Below are 16,506 nucleotides of genomic sequence, written 5' to 3'. Positions count from 1 at the left end.
TGACACCTCAAGCCCCTCAAGCATCTCAATCATTAAGCACCTCAAGCATCTCAAGCACCTCAATCATCAAGCATGACAAGCACCTCGAGCTGGGTCGGGTTTCCGCGCCTCAAGGTTAGCCCTAGCTTACCTAAGGTCAAAGGACTTTTACACACATTATTGGAGGTCTTCAATGAAGCTAACCCTAAGGTGTTATACTCTATTGGTTAGCCTTGCTCTTTGATAGACCATCTCTCATTTGGGCCCCTTTACCATTGGCCCCGTGTTGAGTTAGATCTATAAGCACATGTCTATATCTTAACCCTTGTTCCCGTGTATTCTCCCACATTAAGTGATCAGTTTAATATGAGAATTATTTGGGTCGGTTAGATATTAGATATTAGATTTTATGACATTTTGTGAAAATTTGGGCATTAAGAGGAAGCTTACTGTGCCATACAGCCCCTCTTCTAATGGTGTGGTTGAAAGATTCAATAGGACACTTTGTGAGAGGGTGAGATGCATGCTGTCCACAGCTAATCTCTCTCATGGATTTTGGGGAGAAGCTTTGAAAACTGTAGTGCATATATGCAATCGATCCCCTCACATGTTTTTGAAAGGTGACATCCCTGAAAAGGTTTGGTCTGGCAAGCCTGCTTCATATGATCACTTACACATTTTTGGTTGCGAGGCTTTTGTGCATGTCAGACCCGAGTTGAGGAGTAAACTAGATGCCAAATCCATTAAAGGCCTTTTCATGGGATATGGTGAAGAAGGCGAAATGGGTTATAGAATTTGGTTACCTCAGCTCAAAAGGGTTGTACGCAGGCGGGATGTTGTTTTTAATGAGGTAAGGCTGCTTCAAAACAATTGTGCCTCAAATCATGACCATAAAAGGGTCAAATTTCAGCATGACCAGCCACTTGTTAGGCCTATTTTTGACTCCCAGGATGCACCACCTATGGCTGAAAATGTAGATGATTCAGTGGTGTTTGAGCTAGATGATGTTGGACAGCAAATTGAGGCTCCTGAAGGGCATTTGCAACCACGAAACAATGCTGAAAATGATGTACAGCAGCCCACTATTGATGATTTTATTATGCCACCTGATGTAGACCCATTACAAGATAATGTGGATCATCGGGTGAGGCGGTCTACTCGTCCAAGGCGGACTGTGAGTAGATATGATCCCTCTTTGCATTACATTATGTTGACAGATGAGGGAGAGCTTCTTACGTATAAAGAGGCAAAGACATGTGAGTGAAGCAGTAAGTGGGAGCTTGCAATGCAAGAGGAAATGAAATCCTTGTATGCAAATGATACTTGGGATCTTGTGCCATTGCCTAAAGAGAGAAAGGCTCTTCCTAACAAATGGGTATATAAGATTAAGATTGTGGATGAAAACCCAAGTACAAGGTAAGATTGGTTGCAAAAGGATATGCTCAGAAAGAAGGAATTGATTTTCAAGAAATCTTTTCTCCCGTTGTAAAGCTCACAACTTTACGTGTCCTTTTGTTGTCGTTGCGGTGCTTGATTTGGAATTGAATCAAATGGATATAAAGACAACGTTTTTGCATGGTGACATTGAAGAGGACATATACATGAAACAACCTGAAGTTTTTGTAGTTCCTACACGTGAGGAACTTGTATGCAAACTGAAAAGGGCTCTGTACGGTTTGAGACAATCATCACGGCAGTGGTATAAGGAGTTTGACACTTTTATGCTGTCTCAAGGCTTTAAACGCAGCCATGCAGATCATTGTTTGTATACGAAAAGGCATGAAGATGGTAGTCCCATCATACTTGTTCTCTATGTTGATGACATGCTGCTTGTCGGGAAACATGTTTTTATCTCAAGAAATGTACATTGCAAAAGTACTTGACATGTTTAATATGGCTGATGCTAAGCCTCTTGGAGTACCTTTATCTCCATACACTAAGCTTAGCAAAGCAGATTGCCCAAAGGATGAGGTGGCATTGAAAGCAATGAAGGGAATCCCTTATGCATCAGCTTGTGGTTCTCTTATGTATGCTATGGTTGCCACTCGTCCCGACATTGCTTATGCAGTGGGAGTTGTTAGACGATACATGTCGAATCCTGGCAAAGCGCATTGGGAAGCTGTCAAATGCATTCTGAGATATTTGAAAAGTACACAATCAAAGTGTATCTGTTATGGCAAAAGTGACTTAAAGTTGCAGGGATATTGTGATGCAGACATGGCAAGTGACATGGATACCAGGAAATCTACGAGTGGATATGTATTTGCCATTGCTGGTGGTGCAGTCTCTTGGTGTTCTAGGTTACAGAAAATTGTGGCATTGAGTACTACTGAGGCTGAATATATTTCAGCCACAGAGGCTTCAAAAGAGGCCATTTGGTTGGGCAAACTTGCAAAAGAACTTGGCATGCCTGCTCATACACCCGTGCTGGGTTGTGATAGCCAGAGTGCTATCTATTTAGCAAAAAATGCCATGTTTCATGCGCGTACCAAACACATAGATGTGTGGTACCACTTCATACGACAAGTATTGGAGGATGGTCTAGTCAGCTTGACTAAGATCCATACAAAGGATAACCGTGCAGATGTTCTCACCAAGAGTCTTGCTGAGGCTTAACATGAGCATTGCATACAGCTGGTGGGAGTTGGTTAACCTAAAGGCATCATTTATGCCTTCAAGTGGGAGGTTGTTGGGTTAAAGGCCTAAATAACCCCTTTTTGTACATTTTTATACTTTGTCCAGGTTCATATTGAACCTGGACACATTTTTTAAAGGTCACTTATAATAAAAGTGGGAAAACCCAAAACTCAATTATTGAGTTTTCCCCAAAAACTTGAGCTCTCTCTCTCTCTCCCTCTTCGTTCTGCTAGTGCTTCCCTTCTGCAGCACAGTGCCTCCGCTTCAAGCCTCAAGGCCTGCACATCTTCGCGTGCTCTATCACTTGCACACACCGCCGCGCGCTCATCAGAAAATAGCCTTTGCTTTTATTTAGGCTTTTGATCTGAAGCTTTTGGGGCTCTGCTTGTAATTTAAATACGTGGTGAGGGCTCACATTCGGCAGAGTATCTGGACGTAGAGTCTGAGTGAATTGATTAATACATAAAGAAATACCGAAAGGGGCGTCAGTCTTTGGGGCCAATATCTCTAGGTACGGAACTCCGCCGGGCCATTGCAAATCTATTGTGAACTGTGAACTGTTTTGAAGTGGTTATTTGGTGCTGTTGTGATTGATTCTTGACTTGGAGTGTCCAAGTTTGTTACAGTGGTCTCAGAGCACGGCCGATTTCTCTTCTACGGGAAATCTGATCCCCAATTTTTTTTCCACGGCACCTATGGCTTCACGCAAGGATCAGTCGACTCCCTCTGCATCCGGAGATGCGGGCAGGGATCACAACGAAGTTTCCGGCAGAGAGTATGGCCCGCCTCAGCCTACTCAGGCGGAGCAAAGAGAGATGAAGTGTCGTCAATTGATCGGCGATGCAACAAAGATGATGCTCAGTTTTGCGAAGGACCCGAAATTGGCAAAATATATGAGCGAGACTTTTTTTGAGGAAGTGCATGCGCAGTGGCAGAAAACCACAACACCACCCCCGAAACCCGCTCTCAAGAAACCTTCTGATCACAAGCAATATTCAGAGAAGGAATTAGAAGAGGTGGTTGATGCACGGATTGCTCAGCTTTTTGACGCGCAAAAGAAAGCCAAAAAGCACGGCAAAAAGCAGAAGAAAGGCACGACTTCCCAGGTTATTTGGGTCGTCAGTCGACATTTGATGAAGCAAAGAAACAGAAGAAGCGTGTTCGATTTGAAGAAGTATCTAGTTCTTCTTCTTCTTCTTCTGACAGTTCTTCTAGCTCTTCAGATTCGAGCGAAGAAGACAGAAAGCGCAAAAATCGAAGCAAGAAACAACGCTTCGGAAAGGGCAAGAAAAAGGCAAAGAAGTCTAATTTTCGCCTAGTGAGTGACAGTTCTATAGAGGACTCGTCTACAGACAGTTCAGACTCCGATGACGGAAAATTTTATGTGAACAAGAAGAATTTTTATAAAGCCAACCAGTATGACTTTCTGGAAGATAAAAGCAAGAAAGTCCGAGAGTTTAAGCAAGGTGGACAGTCGACCAAATTTGACACTTTTTCAGGATACAAAGATGCTTTGAAGGCTTTGTCTTTTATACAACAGTTTGACATCGCTTTCGCGGGAGGACGCTACTCAGAGCACTCCAAGATTCGGAGAGCTGCCTCTTACTTTAAGGGGAATGCTCGAACTTGGTTCCACGCTTCTTTTAAACAAGACTGTGCCAATTAAATGACTGAAATTTAAGAAGCTTTTTATTTCTTCTTGGTTGACGCAAGAGTATGAATGCGATATACTAGCTGCTTGGAACCATCTTCGGATGACTGCAGCATTTTGGTCTGATTGATCTCGAATAGACATGGTTGCAATAGGGGTTAGTCAATTGGTCATCGATGAGGTCCCGATTGGATCTAGATGCGATTGCTAGCTACATTGCAGATAAATCATGGTCTAAGATCCGAATGAATGTTGAATGTCATGTGATGTCCTGTGATGTGATTGTCGATTGGTACATGTGCTAGATGTGTGTTCCTAGTACGTAGGTACTAACAGTCAGTGTCTGCTAAGACGGTTTATGGCCTCTGTCTGTTTTGCAGGCATAATCGAGGGCGATTACAATGCTTTCAAGAGGGGGGTATGTCACAAAGTGATGACGTGTCTACCCGGGCGCCGAAACCATGACTGCTACTGAAAACCCTAATTCTGCAAACCCTAACCCTAAAATCTGCCAAAAAACCTAACCTAACCTAACCCTAATCCTAAAAGCTGTCATAAACCCTAAACCTAACCCTAGCAGCAAGCTGAACCCCCGGATAAAGCGTTGACCCGCTGACGTGGCACCGTACGGCACTGCCCGCTTTTTGTGGCGGAAATTACGGAAAAAGGCCAGCTTTTCAGCTTTTCTCTACGCAAAGTATGAGAAAGAGGAAGGGAAAGAGAATATTTTGCTTTACTTTAAACTCGATGAGTTTGAGAGAGAAAATAGTCTTTGCTTTTATTTAGGCTTTTAATCTGAAGCTTTTGGGGCCATGCTTTTGGCATCCCTTGTAATTTAAATACGTGGTGAGGGCTCACACTTTGCAAAGCATCTGGACGCAGAGTCTGAGAGTGAAACCCTAACCACTCTCTTGTACTTTGAACTGATTAATACATAAAGAAATACCGAAATGGGCGCTAGTCTTTGGGACCAATATCTCTAGGCACGGAACTTTGCCGGGCCAGTGCAAATCTATTGTGAACTGTGAACTGTTTTGAAGTGGTTATTTGGTGCTGTTGTGATTGATTCCTGACTTGGAGTGTCCAGTCTGTTACATACTGGGCCTGTCACCCACCATATCTGGCACAAACCTGCCGTGGGTTTAGGCTTCTTGCTTTTCTGGTCCTCTTTATCATCTGAGTCAGCTGGTCTTTTCCTTTGTGGACAGTTGTTAGCAAAGTGACCAGGCTGCTCGCATATAAAGCATTTATTTTCAGCCATTAGGACCTTCTTTTCCTCGAGCGACTTGCGCACAAAAGGCTTCCTTTTATGTTTCTTTGCCGGCGCTTTAGAAGTCCCAGTTGAATCCTTGTCTTTGGTGGCCTTTTCTGACCCCTGTGACGCTTCAGGAGCCCTTTTCGCAAAGGGCTTCTTCGCTGAATTTTTCTTCTGTTGCCCTTCTTTTTGTAGCTCGAAAACCCAGTGTCCTCTCCTTTCAACAAGGCAAGACCAGTGTTAGCAACTTCCATAAGCTGAGTGAGGGTAGCCACTCTGTTCTTGGTACAGTAGTCCCGAAGTCCTTTAGGCAGCCCACAATAGTACTTCTCTATTTGCTCTGCCAATGTCACAAATCAGTAGGAGGTCACTGAGAGTAACGCTTTACAAAACCTCCGATTGTACTCCAGCAAGCTCTTGCATGTAGCCGAAGTAAGCTGGTGCCAATCTGTCATGACGGCGGCTTCAAATTCATTTGACAGCCAAGCAGATGCAAACATTTTCTTGAAAGTAAACCCAAGTGGCATATGCCTGTCCTTGCATTAACAATGTCGTCCACCATGTAAGCGCATTGTCTTTTAAGAAAGTGGCAACTGTCCTGACCTTAGAGGCCTCTGTAAAATTCCCTCCTGCATAAGTTGTATTAAACTGTTGGAGAAAAGTGAGAGCCTTTGCTTTATCCTCGAAGCCATTGAAAGTGTTGAACTTTACAGCTGTACCACCTTCTTTGTAAGCCTCCAGTGCCCCCAAATTGTCATAAGGAATAGTCTGCAACATGGGCATTGTAGTAGGCATCATTGGCACATCTTGGCCATTAACATTTTGCGTCAAAGGTGCGATATCTGGCTGCTGTCCAGAAAAACCAGCCATACCAAAATGACCCTGTGCCCAAACTGGCCCTGGTTGCATTGAAAACCTTGCTGCATGCCGATGCTACCATACATGGGGTTTGGCATCATGCCTTGCATACCCCCAAACACTGTTTCTGGCATGTACGGCTGACTTCCAGGCGCATAACCAGCCATACTTTGGAACACAGATCCACCCCCGAAATACCCAGGATGTACCGTGGGTGGTGGAAAAACTGGATGCATTGCTTGGTATCCAGTTCCTTGTCCATTCAAGACATCATGCGGGCTCTGAAAGGTGGCGGGCTGTGTTGCTAATTGGACTATTTTCTTATTTTTAATGATTAATTTTTTTAAGGATATTTTATTATGTGCACTAAGAACTGTTAAAAGATTGTAGCTACAGGAGCTGCCATCAGGAACGGACAACTCTGATGTGTCATTTGATGGGTGACGGTAAACATCGCGAAGGAGTTTCCGTAAGTTCGGTGGAAAGGGCTGGGTTACGAGTGTCCCTGATGCGTCACATGATGGGTGACGGGTGCATCAATAAGGGGGCATCCCGTAGGCTAAGGAGGAAATCCGAACTGAGCAAGAAAATACGCGTAAGAATGCAAGCACAAGAATAAAGATGGGTTCAATGAAGCTTTTTACGAAAAGCAGGAACAATCGCGGGAAGGTAGACTCTTTCCCGCGAGGAATCTATGTTTGCATTGCATTCGTGCATGTGGTTGCATCCAGGGACGCCTGGGAAGTGTTGTTAAATGCATTGGTTTTAACTTATAAGGTTTTATTGAGTTTTTAGGCAGGTTCAGACCAATTTTAAAATATGCCGGCCGCCCACTTAATAAGTGGGCAGCCACTTAGAAGATAAAGCAACAAAACCAGCCAGCGAATTCTCTCTCTCTCTATGTCGGGTAGAACATCGCCAAAAAAAAAAAAAAAAAAAAAAAAAAACCGGTCGCGATCTCTACGCGAGCAGTTATTCGTGCCGTGGCCAGGGAGCTATAAAAGCACCACATGCCCTCACTCACGAGAGGTACCAACATCAGCAAGAGAAGACTCTGCCGCAAGAGATCGCGAGACTACGAAGCACGGAAGTCGCTTTTCCCGCGCAAGAGCGATAGGTATCTATTGTGGATTCGCCATACGAATTGTTGTCGCTTTTTTGTGTGGTTTGTTTTGCAGGAATTCTCCCTTACGGGAAGTCCCTCACGGGAAGTACGGCCTTTGCGCCTAAGTCCCTCAGGGGAAGTATGACCATTGCGTCTAAGTCCCTTACAGGAAGTATGGCTTTTACGCCTAAGTCCCTCACGGGAAGTGCGGCTTTTACGCTTAAGTCCCTCACGGGAAGGAACGACCCTCGGGTCTAAGTCTAAAGAACGGAGGGGTTTCCTCGGGTTCTTGTGCTTGTATACGAACTCTCCCTGAATAAAGAATACTCTTGACGGGGGGGGGGACCAGCCCATCTTCTGGTCCCCAATACTTTGTCGATCTTCTCCCTTCTCTCACATTTGCAAAGTTATTTAATTTTCAGATTTTAAAGTGCTCGTGTACGCTCCCGTTTTGTGACAGGCTGAACTGGCATAACCTGTGGAATAGGCGTTCTAGCCACCTGTTCAAGCACGGGAGGAACCTGTTTTGGAGCCCCTGACTCCGCAACATGCGAGTGTTCCCTATCCTGCTGAGTCGCATGAAGTACTTGGGCTTGAGCCTCAACAAGCTCTGTATGCGGTGTAGGTTGCCTATTTTGCTGTTGCACTGGTGGCGCTTGCAAGAACTACATAAACCTTGGATTTTGCACCAGTTGTGAAAAGACATTCACCGCGGCAACTAACTGAGTCTTGAACGCATCATCCTCAAGTTGCCCAGTCATAAAGATCTGTACTACTGGAGGGACATTCACATCAACAGGAGGTACAGTTTGACGTGGCCGTGAGCTCTCGCCAATCTCGAAGACCATAGGAGTTTCCTGCTTGTCCTTCGAAGAGGAACCCTCTTCCATAATGCCCTTCCCTTTGTCGGCCATAGTGTAATCCCGCATTCTTGTACTCTGTGTCTTTACCCAAACAACCGAGGCACACTTCTTGAGGAAAAAGTGATTGATGTCCCGGCAACGGAACCTTGAAACCGGCTTGTGGGGCGGCAGGCTTTGGCTCTCACCCGAATTTCTTTACTTTAGACACACATAGAGAGGGAAAGAGTACTTTGCAAAAGGAACCTGTGACGGGAATTAACACTTAAGCGCACACACGGCTCGGAAGCTAGAATGCTGCGAGCAGACGCCGACAACCTGTAGGTCCCATAATTGGCGCCCCTTTCGCTATTTCTTTATATATTAACAGAGGGAATAAAACCTATGATTTCCTATGAGCCGCATAATCTAGGCTGAAAACCACCTGTTCTTGCCCGATTTCGGCAGCATAACTGTACTAGGACGCTTCACAGACAATATCCCCACGCAATAGATGACTTTCCCGTTGCATACAGACACTTTGCAAAACCTGGCGAGAATCTGCATCACGCTGAATTCTCTGTTTTCTGCCCTGAAAATGTGCCAAATCACCTCTACAGCGGTCCCCTCACGTCCCCAGAGGCATTGCCATAAGCGCGTGCCGAAACCTTGCTGGGAAGACATGAAGTAGCTTCTCCACGCACACATAGGGTTAGATGTGCACGTGACATTGATAATTTCTCGTTTGGGCTATGATAACTCGGTAAGGTGATCGGTTTGGTGGCATACTGCGGTGTGATCTTCAAGGCGTTGAAGAGGGAACTCTCCCGTTATAGAGAAACAAGTAGCTTGAGCTTGCTGAAAGTCTTGTCGTTCCTTCTCAAGATCGGACAAATTTGACGTTTTATTGTCATCCAAGTCATTTAAGTGGACCAAGTAAACAAACAGTCTGGAATTCATTAATTTGGAAACAGCGAAAGCAGATACAAGTGGGACAGACTCTCCCTTTGATTTTACATCAAGTACTATATGTATACCCTTCTCATTCTTCAACGTTGTTCTTGTGGAACCGGGGGATTCGCAAAAGGACGTCACACCCTTCCAAAGGCATGATGTAAAAGTCCTCATGCCCTAGATACCCTTGACAATGCAATCGTAGTTTGCCTATGACAGGTGTAATGGCAACATCCCATCCTGCCACCAAGTTTTTTTGTCCCTGAACATGGACAATCTGGAAGTGAAAGTGTGACAGATGTTAGTCCACTGCATTTGCTTTTTCGAGACAAGTAGCAACGTAAACTTTGATGACCAGTGAAGATCGTGAAATCGGCTCCGAGTAGGTAATGTCGCCATTGAGTAAGATCATGGATCTCTGCCAAAAGCTCTTTCTCATAAATTTGTGCTGTCAATTCTGGCCTCGAAAACAATCGGCTTTCATAGGCAATCAAATGGCCTTCTTGCATTAAGACCGCTCCCAGACTACGACCACAAGCATCACAATATACTTCAAATGAATTTTGCAAATCCAACAAAGTCAACACTGGTCCAGTAGTCAGTTTTTCTTTAAGTGTCTGAAAGGCAGTCACCTCTGTCGGTCCCCACAAGAAAGGGACTCCTTTCTGAGTCATTATGTGCAAAGGGGAAGCTACCTCTGCAAACTTCCGAATGAACCGCCGGTAATAAGAACACAAGCCCAAGAAGCTTCTAAATTCATGAACATTCTTCAAATTTGGCCAGTCACGTATAGTGTCAATCTTGGTTGGGTCCATGTGGACTCCTGTTGTTGAGACGATGTGTCCCAAAAAGTGTCTTTGGCAAGAAAAATTCACTCTTTTAGGCATTGATCAATGCCTGAAAGACTTGTAGCAGATGGTGTCTATGTTCTGCTTCATCCTTGGAGAAGACTATAATGTCATCAAAGAAAGTGCTGACAAAAGATAGATACTCTCAAAAAATTCTATCCATCATTCGGTTGAAAGTCGTTGGAGCATTGGTAAGGCCAAATGGCATCACCAAAAATTCATACAAAACAAAACTTGTCTGAAAGGCTGTCTTGTAGACATCTCTCGGAGCGATTCTGATATGATGATATCCGCTTTTCAAATCAATCCTGCTGAAACAAGAGGAACCTAAAGTCGGTCAAGAATATCATCCATTCTTGGAATCGGAAATCTGTTTTTGATAGTGGTTTTATTAAGAGCTCTGTAATCAATGCACATTCTCCAAGATCCGCCTCAACAACATCGGAGAGGAGTAGGATGGAGTACTCGGCTGGATAAGACCATTTTCAAGAAGGTCTTTCACTTGGTTCATGATCTCTTCATTTTGGGCTCGGCTAACACGGAAGGTGGCCGCTTCGGTGGTGTGCTTCCAAGAATCAGATCAATAGTGTGATCCTCAGGACGAGATGGGGGGTAACTCGCCTGGCAGGCCCTCAGAGAAACAATCAGCATGTGTGTGGAGAAAATCTTGGTGCTCTTTGTCAAGGTCAGACATGTTCGTTGTGTGTTCATCATTTAACTCTTTTAAAAAATTGAGTAAACAAAGAGACCGGATTTCATTAATTTGGAAATGGCCGAAGCCGATACAATAGGGATGGACTCTCCCTTCAGTTTTACATCAAGCACAATTTTTCGGCCCTTTTCATTAGTCAAAGTTGCTTTCTTAGCCCGATAGTCGACCACGGAATTGTTCTTATGGTACCAAGGGACTCCTAGGAGGATGTCACACCCTTCCAAAGGCATGATGTAAAAGTCCTCGTGCCCTAAATACCCCTGACAATGCAAACGAAGTTTGCCAATGATAGGCGTAATGGCTATGTCCCGTCCGGGCGCCGCTAGACCTGCCTTTGCTAGTGGTCCCATCCTGGCGGGTGTAATCTTGAGCCGGGCCACCAATTCAGGTGAAATGAAGTTGGCCTTGGCTCCTCTATCGAAAAAGATAAGGGCTTCTTGATCTTTCACTTTGCCCCAAGCTCGGCAAAGTTATGTACTTTCATCTATGTGGCTTGGGTCTGTACCCATGCAATTTGGTACCGGTCTTGCTTTCATCTTGCTTTTTATACCACGTTCCTCTGTTGCTCTAGAACTCTCTGGCCTGTCTTCAGTCTCTGTCCTTGCTGTGCCTTCTTGGGGCACTTTGCGGAGATGTGCCCTTGTTCCCCGCAACCAAAACACTTCCCCTCTTTGATATAGTTAGCCCTTTCTCGAAGAGTCAGTGTTGGTTGTGTATCCTTCTTTTCTTGGGAACTCTTTTTTCTTCTACTTTCATTGTTAGAGGTCTGTTTGGTTCTCTGAGTCAAGATCTCATCAATGGGGTAAGTCAAATTCCCCGAGTGTATGGAGAATCCCCGTTTCGCATGACCCATTAATTCTTGGATAGAGTTCGACTTTTGTGGATGAAGGCCAAAGCCCTCGGAGCATCTCGGAATCAAGAAAAGGATTCAAATTTTATCGACTGTCCACCTTCTGTATATTCTTTTGTTTTCTTGCTCGTCTTCGAGGAAGTCATATTGGTTGGCTCTATAGAAGTGCTTCTTCTTTGCATAAAACATACGGTCATTGGAGTCCGAATTGTCAAAGGATGACTCCTTCGTAGAGCTATCAGAAACTCGGCAGAATCTGAGTTTCTTTGCCTTTTTTTTGCCCTTTCCGAAGCTTTGCTTTTTGCTTCGCTTTTTGCCCTTTCTGTCCTTCTCGCTCGAGTCAGAAGAGCTAGAAGAATTGTGAGAAGAAGAGGAAGAATAAGAATTGGGCAGTCCTTCAAAGCGTACACGCTTCTTCTGCTTTTGTGCATATGCAAAAGAAGATTGACGGCCCAAATAACCAAGGTAGTCAGTCCCCTTCTTGCGCTTTTTCAATTGCTTTTTGGATTGATGTTTCGTGTCCAAAAGCTGACTGATCTGAGTCTAAACCACCTCTTGAAGTTCTTGTTTTGTAAACATCCTCGGAGAAGGAGGTTTCTTGATTTGCCGGTTTGTTTGGCGGTTTGGTGGCTTTCTAACATTGAGTGTGCACTTCAGCAATGGATTACCGAGACAAAAATTTTGCAAACTGAGGGTCTTTCGCAAATTTAATCATCTGCTTTGTGCAGTGGTCAACTTGCTGTCGATGCTGCATCCCTTGAAGTTCATATTGAGTAGGCCAAGGTGGCCCGTACTCTTCCTCTGTTAATTTGTTTAAATCTTCTGCGTGATCTCTTCCCGCATCAGCGGATGCAGAAGAAGTCGACTGATTCTTTTCGGAATCCACAAGTGTCGCGAAATAAGAGATCGGATTTTCCGATAGAAGAGAAATCGGCCGTGCTCTGATAGGACTGTAACAAACTTGGACACCCCAAGTCAAGCTTCTGCTACGACACAGCAAAGATTCCCTTCAAAATAACTCACAGAACAAAAGAGAGTCGACACGGCCCGGCGTAATTCCGTGCCAAGAGATACTGGCCCCAAAGAGTGGTGCCCCTTTCGGTATTTATTTTTATATTAATCTTTGAGCAAAATACAAATGAGCCCACGGGTGCTCGCTCTCAGACTCTGCGTCCAGATGCTCTGAGAAGTGAGCCCCTAAGGCCACTTATAAACATTCTCCAAAAGCAACTGGTCAAAAGCTGTCAGCGTAATTTGCGGAAAATCCGTACATTGCCAGCGCAAAAAGCGGACGTCCGTACAGCACCACTTCAGCCTCCTGTCCGTACACACTGCCATGCCAGCAGTCAGCACGTATCACGGAAATCCGTACAGCCACGTCAGCCTGTCAGTGCAAATAGCAGGATTCCATACAGTCAGCCATCTGCTGGGTGTATGTGTTTGTGTCCGGGTGGCTCTGCCACGTCACCAGTTTGTGACAAACCCAGTCATTCTCCTTCAACTGCAGGTCGTGTCGATGCTTGTCTGTTGCTTTCTTATGCCGTGCTTGAGACTTCTGCAAAGCCTCCTTTACCTTGGCACAAGCAGTCTCCGGATCCTGTATTTTCTTTCCGTACTTTTTTTCCTCTACTCTTTTTTAAAGGTGATTTTGCCAAATGCAAGGTGTACACATTGTGCTAAAAGTTTTCTGGGTTTGTTAGCTGATTGTTTTTTTATATAATATCACATAAGCTTTGGGTTTGGTACTGTATTACCTTCTTGTACTGATTTGCTTTACAAAATTGTGTCGTTTCCAATTCAGCTTCAGGTTCTGGTTTATAAAGGGTTGTGTTAACGTCTTTTTCTTCGGCAGCCATCAGCCATATGAAAACATGTGTGAATTGTTATTGTAAATGTTGACTCACCCATCCCATGCAACACATTCATGTCCAAGGACGTGTGCTCGAGTGATGTGTCAGGTGTTGCGAATGGAGCCAAGAGTGCGTGGATTAGATTATGACGTTGACTCCTTATCAGGTGTTACAGATGTGGAAATGTCAAAGGAAATGATGCTTCAGAAACGAAATTTGTTAACAGCCACATTTGGAACTCATAAGAGCCGTATTAAGGTATGCGTGTATGTTTTTCATTGCCAACATCATAGTTTTGTTTCGATCTATAAGAATGCTCTCATGTTTTTTGTTCTCATGGTCTGTGGGATGCAGCAAAGCAGGTATGAGAGAAGTCGGGTGAAAGAAGAAGCTTTGGGAGACAAGGAGGAAATTGGGCGATTTTTCCAGAAAGCAGGTGACAATGCTTCTGTGCTCACCACTGAAGAAGCTTTGCAGCAAGCTAATGCCGCTGTCAAACGCAACATACCTCCATATGATCTGAGTGCAACAACGCCTGAAAGAGCTTACATCTTTGACAAAATTATTACTCTTGAAGAGCAGAATAGTCTCAACGATATTGAGCTCCTAAAAGCAGCAATTGGGAAGGAAGAGAAGATCAGCCAGCTACGTGAGGAGAAAGCATACCCAGAATTCGTACTGAAGCGCTTGTATATAATGAAAAATATTGAGGTTTGTTTCTTGTTTTTAAACTCTTTTGTGGATTTTATATCGACTGCCTCTGATTAGCTTTCCTGGTCGAGATGGTCGAGTCGAGTACAAAGACTTTTCAGTTTCTTTTTTCTGTTCTGACCAAACGTCAAAGATAATCTGTCTGAGGCTGCTAGGGCAAACAGACAGTGACGGGGTTTACTGTGTTTGGGGATTTGGGAGTACTGGGGTACTTGCCAGAGACCTTTTAGAGTAGGATTTGAAGTCAGGCCCAAGGGGCTTTGAGATAGGTTGTGGCAGTACAAAGAGGGTGAAAATACTTGCACATACATAGATATAAATTCACCCTTTTTGCAGAACTCAGAATTATTCATCTGGATTTGTTTTGATAGTATTACGATTGCTTGTCTGACTATAGAGAAGGGGGACTGTGTGAGACCACTGATCACGCGATTCTTCAGTATTGGCCTGCTGCTCCGTACAAATGGAGGCGCAAGTATTTCAGCTGGCTGAAAAACTAAAACATCTCAAGTTGTACTGTTCTTGTTGATCGATCTTCTCTGAATCAAGCATTCATGCCTTTGTTGTGTTCTTTGTTGCTTCGTCTTTCTCTGAGTAATTGTCTCGTGATGTTGCAGGAAGAGCGTCAAAACCGAGGAGTAATGATTTTGTCGTACATGAGGCATCTTCTGGCTTTTTATAACCTTCCAAAGCATGCGATTCATTCTATTGTAGATCCTATGGGGTCTCATGGCAATCTGGAAAGCTCCAATGCAATAGACCTGAGAAGCTATGCACATATTCCAGATGCAGTGGTTGCCAAAATTTTGAAGCGCTTTACGACCGTTCATCGGGATAAAGCATCAAGGACTCAAAGTGCAGAAAAGAGAGACCTACTCATTAGCTACATCATTGTACTTGGACTGATGGTAGACAATTTTCACGCTGACCCTTATGATCTTGCAGTGGAAATGAAAAAGTCTATTTCAGCATTAAAACGGTATTACATGGAGTTGGGTTGCAAGTTCAAAACAGTGAAAGAAGCAGATAGAGGGGTTGTGGATCTTAAGAGCCCACAGAGGCTTTATGAGGCAGTTTTGCCTCTGCCATTGCAGTTTCCAATGTTGAAAAACAAACTCAGGAGAAAAATATAGTCTGTTTTTGAAGTTGAATGATATCATTCTGGCATGAAGTGACTATTACTGATTACTAAAGCTGGAAGAAAGGCTGCCCAATCAATGTGTGAGCGGCAAGGGCACATGTTTTATCTTGTGTGCACCTCAACGTAACCGTTGAAAAATGTGAGCACCAGTCTATGTTCTGTTGATCAAGAGGATGGCTTGCTTTGTCAAAAATATTTTGTTGGACTTCCTCTCATCAAATGTATTTCATGAGCCTTGCATTATGCCATGTGGAGGGCTTAACATGAGGTTTGTGGATGCAGAATTGAATTGAAAGAAAAAGAAGAGGTTACGAGACAAGATGCCCAAAGGTAAGTCCGAACATTAGGGGCTATAGTTAATAGGGGAACCAAATACTTTAGGCAAATGGTAGTGATGTGATTGGATATGAAGTGTAAGCTTCCCGAGCCAAGCGGTGCATATAAGCAATGAGGCAGTAGGATCCAATGAGAATGAGGTAGATTCCATAAGCAACATCTTATGATCGTTTGTAAAGAGCTGCATAGAACTAGTGGTGTGTTTGCAATCTCTTAGGAGAGTACAACAGCCAATATCCTGAGTCAGAACTACCTCATTAGTTAGCTTGAAATGGTTGAGCAAAGACCATTGCCAAGACCAAACCTTTAGCTTTATTGGCAGTCCAAATAGTTTGATGTAGGATGAGCTAGTGTAGTAGTGGGGAAAAAGCCTTAAGTGTTGAGAACCTATAGATCCACTAGGATGACCAAGGAAGGTGTCATCTTGCGTTGAGAATTCTCTTCAGGTTCAAGATTTGCAAAAGATTGTCAGATAAGATAAAGTGGTCTCCTTGACTGAACTTTTAGCAAGTTTTTGGAGATAGGTGGATAATGATTGTGATAGGAGTGAGTTCCTTTTTTGAGACCATTAGAGCAACCCTATGGGATACCCCAAATTTTTGTTGAAATTCATCTTGTCTTTGTAGGTCCTACTAGCAAATATGAATATTGGTAGCTTTTAGGGATACCTCTCTAGCCTAGCTCTCTCTACTTGACACAACAGATTAGGCCACTATTCAATGACCTTGTCAGTGACACACATCATTGGGGCTATAAAAACAACCGCTTATGTACATTTCA

General features: G+C 44.0%; 1 protein-coding gene across 1 annotated transcript in view; it reads left to right on the top strand.

Annotated features, from left to right (window-relative positions):
- Window positions 1–15,657, top strand: part of LOC147439866 (DNA binding / DNA-directed RNA polymerase) — a 29,705-nt gene extending 14,048 nt beyond the window's left edge. The window contains exons 2-4 of the mRNA XM_086485595.1: window positions 13,647–13,796; window positions 13,893–14,249; window positions 14,867–15,657. Of these exons, the coding sequence (XP_086341721.1) occupies window positions 13,647–13,796; window positions 13,893–14,249; window positions 14,867–15,382 (1,023 nt within the window). The 3' untranslated portion in view covers window positions 15,383–15,657. The remainder of the gene's footprint in view (window positions 1–13,646; window positions 13,797–13,892; window positions 14,250–14,866) is intronic.
- The last annotated feature ends 849 nt before the right edge of the window (window positions 15,658–16,506 follow it).

Source organism: Adiantum capillus-veneris, chromosome 16, assembly GCF_014529385.1.
Source record: "Adiantum capillus-veneris isolate H3 chromosome 16, ASM1452938v2, whole genome shotgun sequence".
Classification (NCBI taxonomy): domain Eukaryota; kingdom Viridiplantae; phylum Streptophyta; class Polypodiopsida; order Polypodiales; family Pteridaceae; genus Adiantum; species Adiantum capillus-veneris.
The sequence above is the reverse complement of the archived record's forward strand: the minus strand, read 5'-3'. Positions and strand labels throughout refer to the sequence as shown.